Source organism: Aspergillus viridinutans (genome assembly GCF_018404265.1).
Source record: "Aspergillus viridinutans IFM 47045 DNA, scaffold_3, whole genome shotgun sequence".
In the NCBI taxonomy this organism is placed as follows: domain Eukaryota; kingdom Fungi; phylum Ascomycota; class Eurotiomycetes; order Eurotiales; family Aspergillaceae; genus Aspergillus; species Aspergillus viridinutans.
Genome location: NW_025091219.1, coordinates 537,004 through 559,680, shown reverse-complemented (window position 1 = coordinate 559,680; position 22,677 = coordinate 537,004). Strand labels below are relative to the sequence as shown.

Here is a 22,677-nt window from a genome sequence, read left to right as displayed (position 1 = left end):
GTACGCCCATTTTCATTGGTAAGTGAAGGAGACGACGGCAGCGGCGGCTGCGGAGCGGCAACTGCGTCAACGCAAAGGCAGAAAGAATGTCAAATAGAAATCGAGGGCCGAGAGCGAATCTTCCTCAATCAATTCCCACAAATTACGATTATCTAACTACCCAATAATTATTCAAATGTGGATTTGACGTACCTGGCTGGTATCAAACTGCATCCCACCGTTGGGCTCGGTGGCCTTCGACGGTCCAGTTGGTAAACCCTCTCCAACGTCGCCAACCTGTTAACTAGTCCTTTCAACTATTATTTCATCAGTATTAAATCTCCGAGATTGAGAAAGAGGGAGAGAGACAGAGAGAGACAGAGAGAAGCGGTCAAGAACCAACAGGGCTGCTGTTGTACTCTGTACTGTCCTCGCAAGCCCAAGAATGGATTACACCAGTCAAGCCTGGAAGATTCCGCCTGTGCGCAATCGGTCGTGTGTGTGCGTACTCGATGCGCCCTGGGTGCGCTCCCCTTGTGTCACTACCCCAGGGAGCTTCGGGCATACTCCTGTTGTCTGTAGCGGTGTGACCCCTTCGAGACACAAGCGTCGTCAGAATTCTCGCCTCTGACGCGCCCTTGGAGATGACCGAAAGAGATGAGAAATTGAGGAGCAATGAATCAAGCATGTTTGTAAGAGCAAATTGACTGCAGGTCTCACGGATGGAGCTGAAAAGGTACTCCACAGCAGCACTCGCCACTGCCTCTCCTTACGTTAAATGTGACAACTATGGAGCAAAGGTAGAATGTACAAATTAAACATGCCTTAAGGAGACACATTCTTTCAGCTCGAGACCTGCACAGTAGAACGCAGCAGATGGTGCTGCTGGACAAGTAATAAAGCTTTGTAGGCTTGGTTGAGCCATAGCTATCCAACGCCACTGCAATCCAAATGCGCGATCACAACTGCAAGCACTGCATTGGGCCTTGGAATGACTTTGGAATGACTTCAATATTTCTCACCCAAGCTAGTCTGTAACTCTGGAACTGGGCGTCGGTCGGGGCCGTGTCGATCCGAATTCGGTTCCAGGTTACAAGTCGTGCACGGTGGATCATCATTGACGGAGTAACAGCCCAGTGCGGAGATTGAAGAAAGCGCCCAATTTTCAAGTACTTGCTAGATGATAGATGGTTGCTACCATACAATTCTTGCCGATGCTAACTGCTAATGTACTTGTTGTCGGTGCCACTGGGTACTGTAGTTCTCCCTCAAGAAGGTGATGCATTCAACGTCATCAATCTTGGACCGGTATAACTATGTTCAAATTTATGTCGACAGTCGACTACGTAACCTGAATTTGCGACACATGCCTTAATATTAGTCCATGGTTGGGCAACTAGATAGATCCATCAGTAGGAGTTGAAATCTCGTATCGAGGTAATAACGGTAGTAGGTCTTTATGCGCCGGTTGGTGAGGAAAGCAGCTGGCGTCCTGGATCTCAAGTTCTCCCTTGCCTTCGGCTCCAAGTTATTAATTATCGCAGCGCAGAGGGATATCATCAAACTGAACCTATTATCGTCATTAAACGATGAACGAACCAAGTCGAATCGGAGCGTCCGTCAAGAAGACCTTGTCCTGCGGAGGCACATGATTTCGACGTTGTATTGCCCTATATAAATGGTATCTGTATCTCACATTAGCGCTGGGCCAAAGTTACCTATCCACCCTGAGATAACCGAACTAATGAAACATACTAGCGTCGGAGGTGGCCTTGTACTCTGTAGGAAGGTTTTGGCTCTAGTGGAGCTCTTCGTGGCACGAAACCATTCACATCAGCTTGTCCACGTCCGCGACCAGAGAAAAAAGAGAGATCTGGATTCTTGGGAAACAGACATCACAGGGCTTTCATCTAAGGCCAGTGTGACCTTCTGTCTCTTTTTGCCTTTGGTTGGATTCTGGTATGATGGTCTGGATGGCCACAGATTAATGTCTGTGTATGCGACAATCGAGAGAGCTGTGAGTTGTCTGGATATTGTTATTAGTTGTTGATCGTTGCAAGTTCACCCGTCCTTCGAATCAGGGACTAAGAGCAAGAAGAAATCGGAGAAGAGATCATTCGTTACGGCCATGCTCCTTTTTGAAGCGGTGGGGCGCTGTACCATCAACGGGCCGAATGAACTTCCCAACGAGTACTGCTGAAGACACAAGGGAGCGAGAATGGCCTACGTCCAGTGAAGGATACTGTACTGAGTGCTTCCATAGCGTCGGGTGGCTTAGACACATAGTTGGCCAGGATGATGAATTGCTGCGCATACCTATTATTGCTAGACACTTGCACTGGAGAGCATTCGCCAATAAAAATCGAGCCTAGTCAGGTAGGTACTACGGAGTAATTGTGGCCAAGTGATCAAATCAAATCAACAAAAATGGGAATTGAGTTCAGTTGACCAACAGGATTCCATTGACAGCCCGCTCCCCTGGTTCGATTGATCACTAGGTATGTAACTTGCGAAGTTGCGATGGAATTTGGAGATGATAGGTTCTCAGTAGTGGGCTTGTAACTAGCCTTGCATTGGCTCATTACATAGGTAACTATTCCATTTACAACGACGCACTTAGAAAAACCAAGTGAGATCGACGGCTCAATTGACTGGTCACTTAGTCCTAAAAGTGAGGGCTTGATTTCTGCATTCATTGATTCTGAGAAATGAATGGAGTCTTCTCCGTCATTCCTTTTCCTCTCTTGTCTCTATTTCTCATATGGATTTGGAATAAATTCCAGCACGTACGCTTTAAAAATGGCTATTTTCATAGGTTCTGCATGAGAAATTTAAGCAATGAGAAGCTCACGTACCAGACTCCATGCAAGTCCAGATTTGCTTCACGGTCTTGATGCTTTGCAAAGGATATGGATCCAGGCTACGGCCGTCTTCACGCTACCTAGTACTGGTCTGCTGCCTATGTAGATTGTCGCTTGGGTGTTTCGAGTGAAAACTACATGTCTAGAGTGCATGAGCTGAACAGCAGGGAATGAAAGGGAATCAGAATTAGAGAGTGCTCATGAAAAAAGAATAAATCATAGGTATCATATCAAAGAACAGTGAGACACTCCGTTCCTGTTTTGCTATAGATGGATCCTACGAGAGGTCTGAACCTGATGTCGCATGAACCATCAGATCCCTTGAATGCGTATTGAGACAAACTTTTCTTTCTTTTTTCAGATTACGCATCATAGAATCGTCTCATGAACCGGCATCGTACAGGCCACAAAGCAAGACAAGACGTCGACGTCCCAGCGGATTATTGAAGGCTTTTTTATTATGTCCTTCACCATTGGCACTTACCATACCACATTTAGTTGGCGAGAGCGTAGGCACGGCGGCGGTCACGCTCCTCAGCAATGGTGAGCTAGATTAATTGTGAGCAGATGCGCGTTGGAATTATAATTTTCGGGATGTGATTTCGTACCTTGACACCCTTGCCCTTGGGCAGAGAGATCCAGGGCTTCTCCTGTCCAATGACGAAGACGTTGGACTCACGGGTGGCGAAGGAGTTGTCAATAGCGTCCTTGATGTGGACGATGTTGAAACCTCCATCGTGGCGCTCACGGTGAGTGATGACACCAACACGACCCATGTTACGACCACCGGTGACCATGCAGACAACACCAGTGTCGAAGCGGACAAATTCGGTGATCTTGCCAGTGGCAATGTCAACCTTCACAGTGTCGTTGACCCTGATGGCAGGGTCGGGGTAGCGGATGCTAGATTCATCTCGGTCAGCACAAACTGCACCAAATGTTCAACCTCTTACTGATTCCAGTAAGGATTTGGGGATATCCAAGCCCTCTCGTCCTCCGCCGATCAACCAAAGCTTGGTCCAACGACTGAATGACGCGGAACTTGTGGAGAGCATTTCACTCACGTTCTCGCATCGTGCGTAACCAAGAATGGTATCCCGCCCTTGCCAAGCTGAACTCTCTTGACCTTGCAGAGCTTGTACTCGGCCTCCTCAGCCTGGATACGGTGGACGGTGAAGCGACCCTTGGTGTCGTAGATGAGACGGAAGTTCTCGCCGGTCTTCTCGATACCGATGACGTCCATGAAACCAGCGGGGTAGGTAGGGTCAGTGCGGACCTTGCCGTCGACCTTGATCAGACGCTGCATCATGATAGCCTTGGTCTCACGGCCGTTCAGGGCGTACTTGAGACGGTTGCGGATGAAGACGATCAGGGGGAGGCAGTCCCGGAGCTTGTGAGGACCGGGGGAGGCCTTGGGAGCATAGGTTCCGGACATTTTGTCCAGGAGCCAGTGCGAGGGCGCACTGAGGCGCTTCTGGTGCTTCTTACTGTAGGAATCAAGTTCATGGTCAGTTTCAAGCTCTTCAATTCAGAACTCGGTCGCTGCAAGTATTGCTCCTTGTTTCGCGAGAAAGACCCCGTTGACCGAAACACTGTCGCAGCTTGCGAGCCGAGATAAAATTAATCATGGTGTGTAACTCACGGTCCGCGAGGCATCTTGACTGCTTTGTCGACTTGAACCCGGTTAGTTGTCGAAGTGTCACGGAAGAAAAAACCAAGGTCAAAGTCAAGAAGAGGTGATATCCGCTCCACTCACGAAATTCGCTTAGCGGATCATTCTTGTGGGAGGAGCCCTAGCGCTATGCCTAATCTGGAACCACCTGCATGAATCAAAGATTATGCATATGCTTATATAATGCGGAGTACATAGTTATACCTCTCACGCGAGTTCCAATTAATTTTTTGGTAAATAATGATTAGATGTCTCTAAAACTGAAATCGGTATTTTCGTTCCTCAATTCGCTATACAACAAATTCGCTTAAGAAGTCTGCACAAGTCTAAATGTAGCCCTTGATGACTGCAACCTCGGCGTTAAGGATAGACGATCCTGCAGCTCCAATGACGGTGTTGTGAGAGAGTGCAGCGAATCTCAGGTCGAAGTGGCTGCCCGATGCTGCTTCACGAACACGTCCCACACTGACAGTGTATCCCTTCGAGATATCCCGGTCAAGTCTGGGTTGAGGTCTGTCAGGCTCATCAAAAACTTTGATCGCCTGTTGAGGAGCAGAAGGGCACCCAAGCTTTTGGGCCTCGGATTGGTATTCTCGCATAGCCTGCTTGACTTCTTCCGCGCTGGGCCCGGGCCGGTTCTTGAACCGCAATGAGACGAAAGCCATGTGGCCATCGGTAACACCAACACGAGTGCAGGTGGCTCCAACCGTAAGCCCCTTTTGTTCATCGAAGGCAGTGGCATCGGCGTTCAGAGAACCCAGAATCTTTTGGGCTTCGTTCTCAAGCTTGTCCTCTTCACCACTAATATAGGGGATAACGTTGTCCATGATGTCCATACTGGGAACACCAGGGTAGCCAGCGCCAGACACGGCCTGTTCGGTGAAAACTTCCACATCCTCAACAGGACCGAACTTGGCTTGGAGAGCGGCAAAAGGGATGACAACGCCAATCACAGCGCAGTTAGAATTGCAAACTAAGAAACCCTTCTTCAGGCCGAACTCTTTCCTTTGGTGAGGAATGAGATCCAAGTGATGGGGGTTGACGGTAGGGACGACGAGAGGAACAAGGGGGTGCTTTCGATAGTTCTTGGCGTTAGAGAAGACAGGGATCTCGGCCTTGATGAATTCCATCTCTGCGAGGGTCAGCGGCGGCCCCTCGCACTTTAATCTCGAGATAATAGTATCACGCACCAATTTCACCAGCTACGTCGCTGTTGAGCCCGGAGAAGACAAGGTCACAGTCGCTGAACTGGTCAGCCCTGCAATCGCGCAGAACGAGATTGCTGAGCCTCTCAGACATAGCCGTAGTCTGCTTCCATCTGACAGCATCCTTGTATTTCTTGCCGGCCGAGCGATTCGACGCGCCAATGGCGTGCAGCTCTAGGAAAGGGTGGTCCGCGAGGAGGAGAATGAATCGTTGGCCGACCGAACCGGTTGCGCCTAGGACACCTGTCGCGCTGTGAGTAATAATGATTTAGGGGAGATATGGACTGCACAATATGCCCATACCGCACTTCTTCTTAGGATATGATGCCATCTTGATTTGAGAGTAATCAGGGTGAAGTACGGCTCAGTCGACCTGGTTTTGGAGTCAATTGGCTGGATAGAACAGGGATGAGCTAAATTCGAAGAATGAGAAGTCCATCATCCATCAGTCATACAGAGAAATCCAACGACATGCAAAGCCTTGGGCAAAGCAGGCGAATCCAGGTGTATGACTCGAAAAGCCTTCATCTAGAATTCAATGCCCCGCAGGCACAGTCTCCATTGCCCACTCCTTCAAGCGACAAACATCATATTCTTTTGACAAACGCAACACACGAGCAATTCCACACACAGGAAATATATTAACTAACCTTTTGATTAATGCTCACCGAGGGTTTGAGGAGAGACGCTTGTTGCAACAATATCAAAGGTATCTTTTTACGACTTACTTAGGGACTGCGATATCGCACCGTCCCGCGCTAAGCCCCACAATGAGTCAGCACCCACCGCCTGTGCGCTATCTAGTCAGCAAAATCCAGCAATGTTATTGGATGAATTCAATGAGATATCTAAGGCAGGACGGTAGGTAGGTAGGTAGGTCGCTTGCTATTATTATTCACATCATAGATGTACAAATTGCTCATAGAATCATTGGTCTCAGCCAATATATGCACGCAAGGGCTGTGGTATCATCGTCTCGAATGCATTGCCGCTGAGGCCAGAACTCCATCTGGAGAAGTCTTGAAGGGTAGTTGTTTTTCTCTTACTCTACCTCATGTTGATGCCTCACTTTCATAGTCGAAGATCTTACCAGGGTTCAACAACCAGTGAGGATCAAGGGCTTTCTTGATGCTACGCATGACATCAAGAGTAGCCGGGCCAAGCTCCTTTTTCAAAGATGCCTTCTTGCCCAGCCCCACGCCGTGTTCGCCCTGTCGTCCGAAGTTAGCTAGTTTGCGGATACTGGGAGGAGCTTGGTTATACTGACGGTGCAAGATCCTTCCATCTCTAGGGCGCGGTCGACCATATCGTGGACGACCTTCTCAACCCGCTCCATTTGGTCGGCATCCTTTCTGTCGTACATTATACTCGAATGGAAGTTTCCGTCTCCGATATGACCCAGAATACTGGCGAACAAGCCCAGGTTGTCAAGCTCCTTCTTTGAAATTTCTATTCACGTCAGCGCAGGTTCGAAGGTAATTAGATTGAGCCCTACCTATAATATCAGGTAGCCTGGAGATCGGAACGGCAACATCTGTTGACCACACTTCCGAACCCTCCTTCCGCAAGGACATCATGCTCCATAACGACTGCTTTCGCGCCGACCAAAGATCATGTGCCTCTCGGTCGTCTCGGGCAAACTCGAATGATGCTGCATTGTTGCTCTTGGCAAGTTCTCTCGTCAGATTGATACTGTCAGAGACTCCAGCTTTAGTACCAGAGAACTTGAAAAAAAGGGTGGGTAAAGTCTTCCAAGTCCGGCCAGTACCGCCAGCACGGTTGATGACATCCATCTGGACATCGTCCAGAATTTCCATGCACTGTACCGGGACTCCTTTTCGTATAAGTTGCATGGCAGTCGACGCAGCATCCCGAATCGTGGGGAATGCAACAACTCCAACCCGAGTCTGTTCTGGAATCGGAGCGAGCTTGAGAGTTGCTTCGGTGACAATACCCAAAGTACCCTCGGAGCCTACAAACATTCCTGTCAAGTTATAGCCAGCGGAGGTCTTTCGGGGGCGTCTCCTAGTCTTCATTACCCGGCCATCTGCCAGGACGACTGTCAGGTTGATCACCCAGTCCTTCATTGTTCCATAGCGCACTGCATTGGTCCCGCTGCAGTTGGTCCCAATCATGCCACCGATCATTGCGGACGGGCCAGGATCGACTGGAAAGAAGAGACCGGTGTCCTTGATTTTCTCATTTAGTTCCATCCATTGGATGGATGGTTGGACGACGATATCCATATCATCTTCGTGAATCTCAAGTATCTTGTTCATCATGGCAAAATCAATGGTCAACCCGCCGTAAGGAGCTGAGAAATTTGCCTCGAGACTTGAACCGCCGGAGTATGGAACCATTGGCATCCTGTATTTGTGGCAAACTTTGGCGATCTTCACCACATCTTCTGTGCACGTTGGGTAGGCAACGGCGACCGGAAGACGATCCGCGTTCACAGAAGACCATTCTGAGTATCCATGCTGTTGAAGTTCACCCTCGTCCGTACTAATAGCATCATCGCCGAGCGTGATTCGCAATTCAGCAATGGCCTATGCATCGTTGAGGCCAGAATCAGCATCGTATGCTTGGCTCCACAGAGCGATTGATTGCGAATTTCTCACCTTTTCGAAATCCTCTGCCGTTCCATATCGAGGCTTTTTTGAACTCTCCAATTGCGACGGCCGACTAGTGGCAGCATATGCGTAGCCAATGCCAGCAGCTAAGACACAGGCAAGGAGCGCCTTGCCGGACGTCCAGAAGCCGGGAGCCGCTTGAGCGGGGAAATTTGATCCAGCAAAATTCCTCTGGCTTTTAGAAGTGATCTCTGAGCTATTGGAGCTGTTATACCGAATAGCTCTGAATGTCGAAACTTGCACATGGGGAGTTTTGGTTTGTCGAAGAATGGCGCGGGGATATGCGGGGAAACCCCGAAAAAGAAGATGGCCTCGTACGGCTGACATGAAGGGAAAGTTGAAGGAAATTACTTGATCAGTAAACTTCTTCAAGTCATGGAAGAAGAATTAACTGGGGAAGATGTACACAGAACCAAGTGGGAGAAGGATTGTTATTAGGCTAGTTGGTCGTTGCTGTTCTTCGGTAATCGTGCTGCGTGCATCTTGCAGCCGCACCCTATAAGCATCGACGCCATTGAACGCAGGTATGAGGAGCTCGTCGGTTTTCGGCCGAATAATATCCCACGAAAATAGGACAAACAAGAGCGTGGGAAAAGTCCAGTCCCAGTACTCCGTAGTCCGTACCTTAATATTAAGGACCATCATAGGCCCTATCTGTGCCCCACCCCGCTTCCCAGTGTGGGTGCACCACACCGTAATTTCTAACCACACCATAACTTCCAATTTTTATTGAATTGATCATTTGAAGCTATTCCAACCACACAACATGCTAAAAGCCCCTAAATTTAATGAATCTTGCATGCTTAAGGCGTGCGCAGCTGCCCAAGCTTAAAAAAAACTAAATATCTCTAAGATTACGCGGGAATATAGAGTTCCCTATTAAATATTATAAAACTACATTAAATCTGCCTCGCAGGCTTGTACAGCTTAGAAACCAGTTAATAAAGTACTTAAGGGGTATCAGGAGGAAGCCTTAATATACTAGATAACCTTTATACATAATGTATGTATGCCAGTAACTCCCAGGCTTCTAGAAGTATGGGCAAATCAGGCACTTATATATACTAGAAGGCCTAACCAGCAGGTTAGTAAGATATAGGTATATTACTTTAAGAAATAACTCCCAGAACACCTTAATCTAGGCCTGGTGAAGCAGAATATAAAGGAATTAAAGTATATCTAGGCTAAAGATACAGGGCTATTAGTATACTAGTATAATCTACTTATAAATATAGTTAAAAATATACTAGTATAGTTAGTATATAACTTTAATAAATATAGTTTCCAGCCTGGTGAAGACAGATCTAGGAAGGTAATTAGTATAAAGATTAATTTAAAGGCTTTAAAGGCTATCCCTAATCTTCCTAAGACTAAAAGAGGTAAGAATATTATAACTATTAAATATATTACTGTAGATAGTTAGTAGATAGATCTATAGTTTATCTTTAAAGATATATCCCTACCTATTCTTTAAAATAATTCTTTTAAATCTTCTCATCCCTTCTGACTATTCTTGCTTCCTAAAGGCAATAGAATCTTCATAGAGTATTAGTTTAATAAAAGTAAGGCCTTACCATTAAATATAATAATAGTAACTTAACCTAATAGCTAGATATTAGATAAACTAGCTATTCAATGGCTTCAAAGCTTTATCAAGGCAATAAATAAGCATATAAAAAGAGGAGAGAAACAGATACTTATATTTAATAGTTATGGCTCCTATCTTATTATAAAGGCTTGGCTACAGCCCAGCTATTTAATTATGCGGCCACCCCTTGTGTCCTAATTATTTTTAACCTCCTGTTTTCATACCTTAAGCTATTTTTAAATCATTACTAAATATATCTAGGATAGACAGTGAAGATAAATAGTATTCCCCTTATCTAATATTTAAGAAGATAAGGATTAGTTTTATTATAAACTAATCTACTACTCTCTATCATTCTTTTCTATTAATTATTATTACTAATTCTTACCTAGTTAATAGGTTATCTACCCTATAATATAGATCCTTATAATTTCTAATCCTTCTTTTCTTTAACTATCTAAGTATTAGTTATAATACCTACTAAATTTTATTATAAAGCTATTGCTTCTACCCCTTTATTAGTAGAATAATATAATCCTATTAAAGAAATATCTTCTAATCTAAGTAACTCCTCTACTCCTACTAATTAACCTTAAGGGTTAAAGGAGGCTAAATTATAATAAATTCTATAATAAATTACTAAACTTAAATATCTTTAATAGATTTAAAGAATTAATAAATCTAAATAACTCTCCTACTAAAATAACACCTTCTCTTTAATAGAAGATAAGTAGGAAATTAAATTTAAGAATCTTCCTATCTTTACTATTAAATATTTACTCTAGAAAAGAGAAGAATAGCTCTAAGATATAGAATATATATTCTAAAGAGCTCTAAAGAAATATAGCCCTAATAAATTTAAAATTATTACTACTATTATATAAATGGATTCCACCTGCAGGTAGTAATAGTATATTAAAATCTATAAAATATTAATAGAGAGATAATAAAATACTAAAAATTTATAGTAGTTTTTTAAGAACTAGACCTTAAGTCTAATCTAAGATGCTAAAACTATTAAGGCTAATATTATTATTAAATTATATTAAGCTTATTAATATCTAGATAAAGATCCTAGAGAATTTTATTATTATCTAGATTCCCTAGAATAATATTTTCCTTAATAAGATAAGAAGTAATAAGCTCTGGCCTTCTTTAGTAGTCTTATACTAGAATTATATACTTATATTTAAGAATACCTAGAGAAGCTACTAGATACTTAAGATAAAATAGTATTTATAGCTTTAAAATATTATACCTTTCTATAGAAATAATAAAAATAGAAGAGGAAGGATATTAGAAAATCTTAAGATAGTAATCTATTAAAATACTTCTAAAGTAATATTAAAAGGTTTAAAAAATCTAAATAAAACTAACTTAATAAGGATAGGAACCCCTTAAAATATTATAAATATAGTAGTAAAGAATATCTTACTAACTAATATATTATAAAGGATACTAAAGTCTAATTAATTATAAAAAATAATAAGAGGTTAGAATAAAACCTATATCTCTAACCTCCTACCTAGAAGTAGGGACTACTAGTTATTTCTATATTCTAATATAACTATCTAATAGCCTTAAAATATATGCTAATCTTAATAGCTATACTAAGATTAATATTATTAGTATTACCTTTATAAAATTATAAAAACTATAGTAAGCTAAACTTATTATCTTTATTATTAGGGTAGTTAATAACTTTATTACCCCTACTTATAGGATTTAGAAGGTCCCTATTATTATCTATAATTCTAGGAGTAATAAATAAAGTTTTAAATAAGCTTATATAGCTATTAATTAAGACTTATAATCTAAAGAAAGTCCTATTCTTTTTTTAATAACTATATTATAGGACCTCTGTATCTACTTATTACTATAGAAGTATTAATAGTAATTTAAGATATTAACCTTCTCCCTAACCACCCCTTAAAAGTTTAGGAAACTATATTATAACTATGTAATAGTATTTATATTAGTTAAGCTATCTAAAGAGATATAGCTTTCTAAGAAAGAGAAGAATTAGAAATATTATTCTCTTAAAAATATACCTCTAGAATTAGCTAGATTTTATAATATATTCTTAGTAGAGAAATTAAAGATTATACCCTCTTATTCCTCTTAGGATTATACTATTAAAATAAAACCTAATAAATTACTATTATTTAGTCTATTATATTCCTTATCCTAAGCAGAACTTTATAAATTAAAGGAGTATCTTAATAAGAATATAATATATAGAAGAATTTAATCTTCTAAAAGTCCTACTAGAGCCCCTATTCTCTTTATCCTAAAAAAAGATAGAGGGTTAAAACTATATATTAATTACTATAGATTTAATAAGATAATAATAAAGAATTAGTACCTATTACCTCTTATATTAGAGATTCTTAACTAAATCTCAGGGGCAAAATACTTTAGTAAGATTAATATCTAAGATATATATTATTAAATCTATATTAAGGAAGGAGATAAATAGAAGATAGCCTTTTATATTTAATATAGCTACTATAAGTATATAGTTATACCTTTTAGTCTTATAAATATATTAGCTATCTTCTAGAATTATATTAATACTATCTTAATAATATCTTAATTTTCTCCTAAATAAGAGAGGAATATACTAAATATATCTCTTAAGTCTTAGAAAGACTATAAAAGGTAAAGCTTTATGCTAAACCCTCTAAATATATCTTCTACTAAAATTATATTAAATTCCTAGGATATATTATTTTAGCTAATAGTGTATCTATAGATATAAGCTAGGTAGAAACTATTATTATATAAAAAGAATCCTATAGTTACTATAATATCTAAGTTTTCTTAGGTTTCTATAACTTCTACTAATAATTTATTAAGAATTATTCCTTAATTACTTTACCTTTAACTAATCTCCTAAGAGGAATGAAAGAAGGAAAGAAACTAAGATTAGTAAAATTTAATCTTATTAAAAAACTTATATTTTAAAGACTTATTATAGTCTTTTAAGTAGTACTACTATTATATTATTTTAATCTAGCTCTACTAATTTAGATAGAGATAGATACCTTAAAGGATAGTATAGCTAGTATTCTCTTCTAACTAGATAAATAAGGAAGATAGCATCTAGTGGCCTTCTAGTTAAGAAAGTTTATAGGAGCTAAACTTAATTAGGTAATACTAGATAAGAAATTATTTACTATTATTTATTTCTTTAAATATTAGTATTAGTATACTAAAGGAGCTATATATTAGATTAAGGTCCTTTCTAATTATATTAACCTATAAGATTTTATAAAATAACTAAAGTTGAACAGCAGACAGGCCTGTTAGTTAATTTTATTAATATTATTTAATTTTATTATTAAATATTAAAAGGGAAAGGCCAACCCTACTAATATATCTATAAGATAATATAGTAATTAGATTATATCATAGTCTAATAATAATAATATTATTATATTAATTTATAAGTAAATAGTTACTATATAGTTACTAAGAATTAAGGATTAAGATAACTATAAACTAGAGCTAGATAATATACTATTAGAGCTCTGCTATTATAAAGACTATCTATAGTAAGAGGTGATTTACTAAGATAATCTATAGTAGTTAACTAATAACTATTTAATACTATAAGCCTTAGTTAAGTGTGCTACTTAAAAGGAAAATATTTATAAATATAAAATTACTAAAGATCTTAAGGGTTTAATTAAATAATTATAAACTAAAGATATTAAGGCTTAATACTAAATTACTACTATTAGGTAGGATACTATAGGGTAAAAATATTAGAATATTAATTCTAAAGATCTTTTATAATTTAAAGGTAAGTTATTTATGCCTAATACTAAATAATTAAGGAACTAATTAATTAATATTTACTATAATAAACTACTAGCTAGTTACTTTAGTAGAAACTATACTAAAGCCTTACTAAGATAAAAGTTTCACTAGATAAATCTATAAAATAATATTAAAGTATATATTAAAGAATATCTAATATACTAAGGTACTATAGTACTAAGGTATAGACCTTATAATAAGCTTAATTTATTACTATAACTATCCTATCTATTTAGTAAACTATTAATAGATTTTATAACTAGACTTCTAATAATACTATATAGGATTAATCTAGTTAATAGTATTTTAGTTATAGTTAATAGATTCTTAAAATAGTTACTCCTCTTCCCTATCTTAATAATAATAACTATAGTAGAACTAGTAGAACTATTCTATTAAAAAGTTAAATTAAAATTTAGACTACCTAATAGTATTATTTCAGACTAAGGACTAGTCTTTACTAGTAAATTCTAGATAAAATTATACTATATTATAAAGATTAAATAAAGACTATTAACTATATTTTATACCTAAACTAATAGCTAAATAGAATAGATGAACTAAGTCCTTAAAAGATATCTCTATTATTTTATTAATAAAGAATAAAATAACTAGGTAACTCTGCTAAGAGAAGCTAAGTTTACTATAAATAGAATAATTAATATATTACTAAATAAATCCCTATTTAAAATCTTACTAGGGTATAATCTAGACTTTTATATATATACTAAGAATAGTATTATAGAGAGAGAGATCCTAGCTATAATAGTATAAGTATAAAAACTTTTAGATCTTTAAGAAAGATTAAAGGAATAATAGTATAAAGCTAGTAAAATATAAATAAAGTACTATAATAAATATTATAAGGAGTTAGTATTAGAAAAAGAATAACTAGTAGAGCTATTAATAAAGAATCTTAAATTAAAGATTCTAAGTAAGAAGCTAGCTCCTATTTTTATTAGACCTTTTTATATACTAGATGCTATTAGATTATAAGTATATTATCTTACTTTACCTATAAAATATAATTAAATTTATAATATCTTTTATATATTATACTTAGAACTATAAAATTAGGTAAAGCATAATTAATCACTACTAATACTAGAGCTTAAAGATAATAATAAATAGGAAGTTAAAGAGGTTAAGAATAGCTATATTATTAGAAATAAATAGTACTATTTAATTAAATAGAAAGACTAGCCTTTAGAATATAACTAATAGGTTCATACTAATAATATAACTAATATATAAGAAGTAATATAGAAATATAAGAAAAGAATTACTACTATTAACTAATATAAAGGTACTAGGAAGGCTTAGCTAAGGCTAAGTATAATAGATAAAGATAGAATATAATACTAACTTAAATATTCTTAAGCACTAAAGGAAAATACTAATTAATATTAGTTAAGTAAGTCTAGCTAGTAACTACTATTTTATTACTATAGAAATAAATACTAATTATCTTAATCTCCTCTATAAAAAAGAGAAGAGAGGTAGTCTAAACTATATATCTAATATTACTAGGTATAAGTTAAAGAGCTTTAGCTAAATAATATATAGCTTAATTATTAATAATAGCCTTAGTATTTAGGTACTAAATATAAGCTATTTTAGTATAATAATCTTTAAGGAACTTATTATACTTATTACTCTATAAGAATATTAGTATTAAGATAGTACTATAGTAATAAATTAACCTAGAAACTTATATACTATTTCTTTTTCTTTTTTATAATACTATATAATTAATAGTAGTTCTACTCTATATTCTTAAAGGTATTAATAAGCCTAAGAAGAGTGACTAAAAAGTTCTTAAAAAGACTTAGATCCTAGGTATACTAGGGATTAAAGAACCTAGTATATTATTTAATAATAGTAGATAGGTTAAGGGCATTTCTAGCTATACTAGATATAGTCTAGAAATAGCTATTAATACTAAAATAATATATAAATCTAATATAATATATAGGTTTACAGAGTAAATAGTAGATATTATACTAGATATACTTTATAGAAGTACTATCTATAAGCTTATAATTAACTTTAAAAGAAAGGCCCCCTTAGAGGTTAAAGTTCTTTAATATAGTATAGAGGTAGTATATATACTAGTACTTTCTATAGATAATAGTATTAGCTATAATAAAACTTAATAGTAAGGAATATAAAGAAGAAGTAAAATATAGTAGAAATAAAAAAAAGATTATAAGATTTAAAAAAACTTAAATCTTAAGTATTAATAAATAAAGAAGAACTATAATATTAAAGAAAATACTATAATATAAAAGAGAAGTATTAATATATAAAATTAAAAGAAGAGAAAATATAAATAAAAATATAATTAAAGATAAATATACTATAGTTATTATCTATAATAATATTATTTACTACCACACTATAGTACATAATAATAAAGAATATAATAAATTTTAAAATATATAAAGCTAATATAATAGAAGTATTATATCTACCCTATAATTAATTATCCCTATTAATAATATTATATTATATTAACTATTATAATATTATTTACTCTTTAGGAAAATTTAAGGTTATATAACTCTAACTAAGGATAGTTATTATAACTAGAGAGGGTATAATTATAAAGGCTTAGCTATAGCCTAGCTACTTAATTATATAACTACCCCTTATATCCTAATTATTTTTAACCTCCTATTTTTATATCTTAAGCTGTTTTTAAATTATTACTAAATATATCTAGGATAGATAGTAAAGATAAATAGTATTCCCCTTATCTAATATTTAAGAAGATAAGGATTAGTTTTATTATAAACTAATCTACTACTCTCTATCATTCTTTTCTATTAATTATCATCACTAATTCTTACCTAGTCAATAGGTTATCTACCCTGCGATGTAGATCCTTACACTTATACTTAAATTCCTATAAACATGTAAAGATAATAGTATTATACCCTTTAGATTCCTTCCTTATATAACGCACCTTTGCCAGCCACTAGATAGGAAGCTATTCTTAAGCTATAAATAGCATTTCTAATATATTAATAATAAGCTATCTTACTGGGCTAGTTAGCTAGTAGGGAAATCAGAATTCCTATAGATAATTAGGCCCATATAAGAGGTAGCTTTTAATTAATAAATTATCTATAAGGCCTTTAAAGATTATGGTATCTGGCCTATTAATAATAGCAGGATTATTAATTCTCTTACTAGCTAGCTAGAAATTCCAGATATTACTATACCTAATCTATATAGATCTACTCCCTCTCCACCACTAACTATAATATCATCTTCTAGCATTAATATTACACCTCTAAAGATAATCTAGACTCTTAAAAAGAATTAGGTAAAGCTATCTAAGCATACAGATCTGCTTATACTAAAGCTATAATAGAATCTTTAATAAATATTTAAATATAATTAAATCACTACTAAGCACCTATCTATAGTAAATAATATAATTATCTAGATTAGGGCTGTGCAAGCCCCTTTATAGCACTAATTTACTAAGCAGTAGGTTAAGCTGCTTAGCTAGACTAGTATACTAAATATTTAAGATATAAATTAATCTATTACTAAGAGGAAGGCCAAAGATACTACTATAAAGAAGAGATAATTATAAAAGTAGTAGAAGAAGGTGCATAGTAATACACTACTACTAATACCTACACAGGAGAGTAGTATATTAATTAAAGCAGCAAGAGTAGCTAAAGTAAATAGTAATATTTTTTTTATAGATAGCTAGCTAATACATTGCAAATAGCTTCAAATATCATAAAATTAGAAGTTATAATGTGGTTAGAAATTACAGTGTGGTGCACCCACACTGGGAAGCAGGGTGGGGGCACCTGGCACAGATATGACTTGTCTCCCCCACGCTAAATGACCAACCGCATTCGGAGTCAATCATCATTGCCCCGGTTTTGCCCCAGATCGGCCTCAAATCCGAAGAGCGGAATTAATGCCGACCCGCTCCACGACGATGGGAGGCATGGCGAGGATCAAGCTGCCAGTTTGAATTGCATGCTTAATAGTCATATACAGGAATTGTGAGACGAGCATCATTTGCTGACTTTGCTTTCCGTGGTCATGGAAGATTGGGTCTTTCCCATGAGGTCAAGAGATGATGGGCACCCGTTGATGGGGCAACCGGCGGAAAAGCTAAACTTTGCATACATGCATCTCACGCAGAGTTAAGACGGTACCACTGTTGAAGGCTTCACGATTCCACTGCTCGGGGTATCAAGTATTTACGGAAGAGTATTCTCGCCTTATGGGTCAGTCTAGATGAAATCATGCCAGACAAGCTATCACTCCTAGTGCAAGAAGTGGAGCGCCTCATCACGGCCCCCTATGCGCCCTCGCTCCAAGTAAAATCTGTACCCCGCTTGATAACGAATATAGAGAAAATGATAGCTGACATACGATGATAGAGCCTTCATGATATTATTCAGAATGACTCCAATGGTTTGGTTAATGCCTGGGCTACTCATAAACCATGCCAAATTGGAGCTTTGGTCGATGTGCTTTTCGACGGAGTGTCTCGGTCTCGTTTCGCTGTGCCGTTACTGGATGCTTTCGGTGAGTGTTCGATGCGCTGTCGATCAAGATTTAAGTCTTACGTCCGGTAGCGTCTGTCTCGGCTGTTTCCGATGCTCTGCTGGAGCGGTATCCCGCTGTACTTGACCAGTTCCTGGAGAAGGCCCTGGAAAATGATGAGCCTGAGGTTTGTTCATTCATCCTTGGGAATTGCTGAAATACTTCAATGCCTGTCTTGATCCCTGTACACATGAACTGATGATGATGATAGTGGATGGCACTCTGTACTGCTATTCTTTCTACTCCTCTTCCTCCGAACTTCATTGCTCCAGCTCGTCTGGCCACGTTCATCATGAGGTTGATAAACGCAATCGGAGAGAATCCATGCTCAGAAACCATATTCCCACTATATCAAATCATGACCGGCCTGGAACCAGTCCCCGGAGTATTACTTGAGATATCTCCGGAGACAATGTCGAGCCTTCAGGTAGAGCTCACTAAGACACTGCGGAATCTCGACGACCACATGGGCAATCTCCTCTGTCTCGCTACCTTTGCCCGAATCTCATCTTCTTGGGACACTAATGCTGAAAGAGAACACGGACCACAATTTCCATCTTGGCTGCAGAATGTCAAGCATTTTTTCGGCCAGAAGCGCGGTTTAAAGACTCTGGACCTCGTTATCCTGCGCGTGATCCTCGCATGCTCCGCTAGTTGCGACAATCTGCCTCCGAGGAAGGCAGCCGAGAGCATCCGATTAGCAATCGAGATTTGTGACAGCGTAGAGCAGGGCCAGAAGGACTGCTGGATTGCGAACAACGCTCCCAAAATTGCCAAGCTTTGCGAGAAGGTCAACAGGAATGGTATTGACTGGCAAGTCCAAATGATGGTATGATGCGTGCGACGTATGAGACGGCCGAGCCGACTGTTAACATACATAGGGCGTGACATTCCTTGCCTCACTTCTACCAGACAGCGCGTTGTCACCTGAAATACCTCGACTTGCTTTGCAAGACCTCCTTACTCAAGAAAGGCGCTCCCGTGAAGATGTACCTCAATATCTTATTCCACGTTTGGTGAAGGCGAATGCTGTAAGTTACTCGTCGCTTAGGTCTAGAAGCGTACTGATTATTTTCAGATCATTTCGGGAAAGCCTGCGATTTGCGATCTCATGAATCACACATTCACAGCATTGAAAACACACTGCGATAACCATAGCGCGAATACCGAGTTAATCGAGTTGTCGAGGTCGGTGCTTCTTGGTCTTCAGAGCGTGGAACCCCGAATCTTAAGTTCAGCCATGGCGACAGACGATTTAAGAGAGATCAGCCACACCTTGAACGAGTTAGCTGAAAACTTTCCTAACAAGCCAAGTTCGCAATGCAGGGGTGCCAATCTTTGCTATGCCTCGACTTCCAACTCTGCAAATGAGTTATTGTTCGATTTAACCGTGTTTACTTCCCATATGTCACTCTTGGGCGCAATGGGTTCCGGAGCCAACAACCCGACTGGAACCAGCAATTTGACAAATTGTTTACTGAAGGCAAAAAGGTTGATCCCAAAAAGCGAATGTAGCTTCTCCAGGTTCGAACCGTGGGATTCACGAGTCAAATTTCCGTTAACTGGACTCCCAAAACGAGGTCCCACTTCGAGAGACGATTGGAAGACTGGGGTAGCAGAGACTCTCATGCTCAGTTCGCGCATGACCCATGACAATTTAATTCGGAAGATGGAGGAGGTCTGCTTCGACCTCGAACAGCGTTGCACTACAATTGAAGCACCACTCCGAGCAGTTGAAGATGAGCGTGATCAGATTGCTGTTCAGGCTGAACAACTTCAGCAACAGAAAAACGAGCTGGAACTGCAACTACAGCAAGCTTCTAGCACAATATCTGAGCTGCAGCAAGAAATTTCCCATCTGGAAAAGCATGCTCTGTCAACTTCTGCCCGCGTTGAGGAATTATCAGCAAGCCTTGACACTGCGCGAAGGGAGCTGGAGGATCATCGTCGCAACTCCCAGGAAACAACCAACAGTGAAAGAGAAAAAGCTCGAACAAGGGAGCTGGACTTTCTTGCTTCAATCACCGAGAAAGATGATCAGATCGAAGAGCTTCAGTTGGAAACGCGGAACTTGCAGGAAGAAAATGACGCCTTGCGCCAAACACTGGATACTGTCTCGAAGGAGAAACGCACTGTTTTGGAGCACACCACTGCCCTCAAACAGGACATAGTAAGGCTAGAAGAATGCGTTGAACACGGCAAGCTACTCCTTGCACAGAAGGATGAAGAAATAAGCAGACTACAGGCAGATCAAGGACACATGAACTTGAACACGGAAGCCTTGAAAAAGAAGGTACAAATCTTCCTACTTTTCCTGCAACAAGGAATAGTTTGTGCTGATATCTTTCACAGTTGGATGAAGAGTCTGCTCAGGTTCAAGAACTCAAAGCCGCGCTTCGAAATGCCGAAGAAACGCGCAGAACTGAAGTTAGCACACTCAAAAAGCAATATGAGTCGCAGATCTCGGAAATAACTGTGGAGGTGAGACGTCGCGGTCTAAAACAAAAGTAAAATCTTCTGACTCAGGCGCATAGTACACTGGGAACAAAGAAGAAATGAAGTCTCTGCAAGCCGCCATGCATGTAGCCGCTTCCAACGCCACAAAAGAATTGCAAGCTAGAGAAAAGCGAATTCAGCATCTTGAGAGGAAGGTGAAGCCAGAAACTTTAATCTTTTTTATATTTTGGAGACACGGACTCACCGATCCCTGCAGGTGCAACAACTACGCGAAGAAAGGGCAGTCAAAGCACGCGAATTTTCCGAAGCCCAGCAACATATTGGTCGTCTGATGAGTGTGATGGGCTTCAAGCCTGGACCGAAAGAGCCGAAGGCAGCAAGCAAACAACAGCGCTCCAGGCCAACCCTGGGGCCATCGGAAGCCGCCACAATACAACAGCAAACGCCTCAAAGGGATGAAGACGCACAAAGCCAGTCCGAAAATATGTTTACTGATTCCTTCGCTTCTCCCACACCGCAGTCCGGACGTAGTCCTAAGAGATTCAGAACCACTGCTGCGGACCAGGATCTGAGAGAGTCAGCTTGTCAAAGCCAGGCGAGGCCACGTCGTACAAGACAAGCCCTTGGAGAAGCAAACCGGAATAGGCAGTCGAACTCGCAGCGAAGTGCCGCTTCACAGTGTTCTCCGAATGCGTCACTCCAAGGGACTCAAAACGGGCCTAACTGGGACGAAAACCACTTCCACGACATTGACCTCGACATGGACCTGGAGTTTTCGAAGGACTTTATTTTCACTAGCACTGCCCTCTCCGAGGCGAATGATCATGTACCCCCACTGCAGTCCCAACAATGACGCGAAGCAGTCGTTAAGGGAAAAGCTTAAACACCAGTCGATATAATGGTATCGACTACCATGTAGATTGATCTGGGGACATTGTACCGTATATAACGTCGAATACCGTCTCTCTACTGTCTTGCATATTGCGTGAATTGGAGACAAAGAGGCAAGGTTTCAGTGGCAGGAGGAAACAGAGACATTTTTGATGCTCCACCACCAGAACATTCACGTACAGACCTTAAGCGAACTGTATCACTTTTAGCGTCTGCTCTTGTGCATGCTTTGTTCCAGCCTCTTTAATCCGTCCCGATAGACAGTATAAGACCCTACTCCTATTTCTCATCTTTCCATCTCTTTATATCCTCTTGTAAGATAATCTTGCTAAAAACTGCGGTGTTAGAACCATTTATTAGGCATACAAATTGCTTTTCAGGGTATAACAGCTCACCGGTATGTCACCCAGAAGCCTCCATGTCCTAATTTCATTCTTTGAATCAACAGTCCTCTTTGAAGAGCTGCGCTCAGGTTCTTGAGGCACAAAAGCCTCTCGATTGTTCCAACGCTATGGCTTCTTTTGAGTTCGAATCTCTTGCTGATAGATAACAACTTCCTCAAGATTAGACTCATTAGCCTCGTCATCTAGAAGCTCCCTCGTTGGATGAGAGATCACGGCGGCCTTTGCCTTGTGCAAAATGGAGAGACACATAGATGGAAGGATAGCTCGGAGTGCGCAGCAATTGAACTACCAGTCAGAGAGGGAAACTGGGTTGATCGAAAAAGAACACCCCACAACAGAGACGGGATCAACTTTGTCTAGCTCCAGCGACGAAGATAGTGAACTGAGTCTAGTTCATCGACAGGGCGGTGGAGGCAGAGGAAGGGTTCCTCAAAACCACCAGGCGAGAGCTCATGGTCAGTCCTGGTTTTCAATCCGTTCTCTCCGGCCTGAAACACATCGGGGCCATGTGCCTCAGGTCCCTCACCGGAGAGTCAGAGCTAATTCGCATTCACTACACTCAATACTGCCTTCCCCCG

The 22,677-nt window shown here is 39.3% G+C and overlaps 4 protein-coding genes across 4 annotated transcripts; 1 reads left to right on the top strand and 3 right to left on the bottom strand.

The window, feature by feature from the left end:
* Positions 1–3,334: 3,334 nt before the first annotated feature.
* Positions 3,335–4,496, bottom strand: Aspvir_005166 (40S ribosomal protein eS4; the record flags this gene model as incomplete). The annotated part of the gene is made up of 4 exons (XM_043268385.1): positions 3,335–3,388; positions 3,449–3,743; positions 3,905–4,327; positions 4,483–4,496. 4 exons carry the CDS (start codon positions 4,494–4,496, stop codon positions 3,335–3,337), a joined length of 786 nt encoding a protein of 261 aa, XP_043124320.1.
* A 342-nt stretch (positions 4,497–4,838) lies between these two features.
* On the bottom strand, positions 4,839–6,048 carry Aspvir_005165 (aspartate-semialdehyde dehydrogenase family protein; the record flags this gene model as incomplete). The annotated part of the gene is made up of 3 exons (XM_043268384.1): positions 4,839–5,644; positions 5,703–5,960; positions 6,021–6,048. 3 exons carry the CDS (start codon positions 6,046–6,048, stop codon positions 4,839–4,841), a joined length of 1,092 nt encoding a protein of 363 aa, XP_043124319.1.
* Positions 6,049–6,769: 721 nt separating this feature from the next.
* Aspvir_005164 (FAD-binding oxidoreductase) lies at positions 6,770–8,677 on the bottom strand (the record flags this gene model as incomplete). Its single annotated transcript, XM_043268383.1, has 4 exons — positions 6,770–6,928; positions 6,985–7,166; positions 7,213–8,266; positions 8,339–8,677. 4 exons carry the CDS (start codon positions 8,675–8,677, stop codon positions 6,770–6,772), a joined length of 1,734 nt encoding a protein of 577 aa, XP_043124318.1.
* A 9,366-nt stretch (positions 8,678–18,043) lies between these two features.
* Aspvir_005163 (uncharacterized protein) lies at positions 18,044–21,657 on the top strand (the record flags this gene model as incomplete). The annotated part of the gene is made up of 9 exons (XM_043268382.1): positions 18,044–18,118; positions 18,182–18,329; positions 18,380–18,474; positions 18,559–19,176; positions 19,229–19,378; positions 19,426–20,640; positions 20,700–20,828; positions 20,882–20,998; positions 21,061–21,657. 9 exons carry the CDS (start codon positions 18,044–18,046, stop codon positions 21,655–21,657), a joined length of 3,144 nt encoding a protein of 1,047 aa, XP_043124317.1.
* Positions 21,658–22,677: the final 1,020 nt, after the last annotated feature.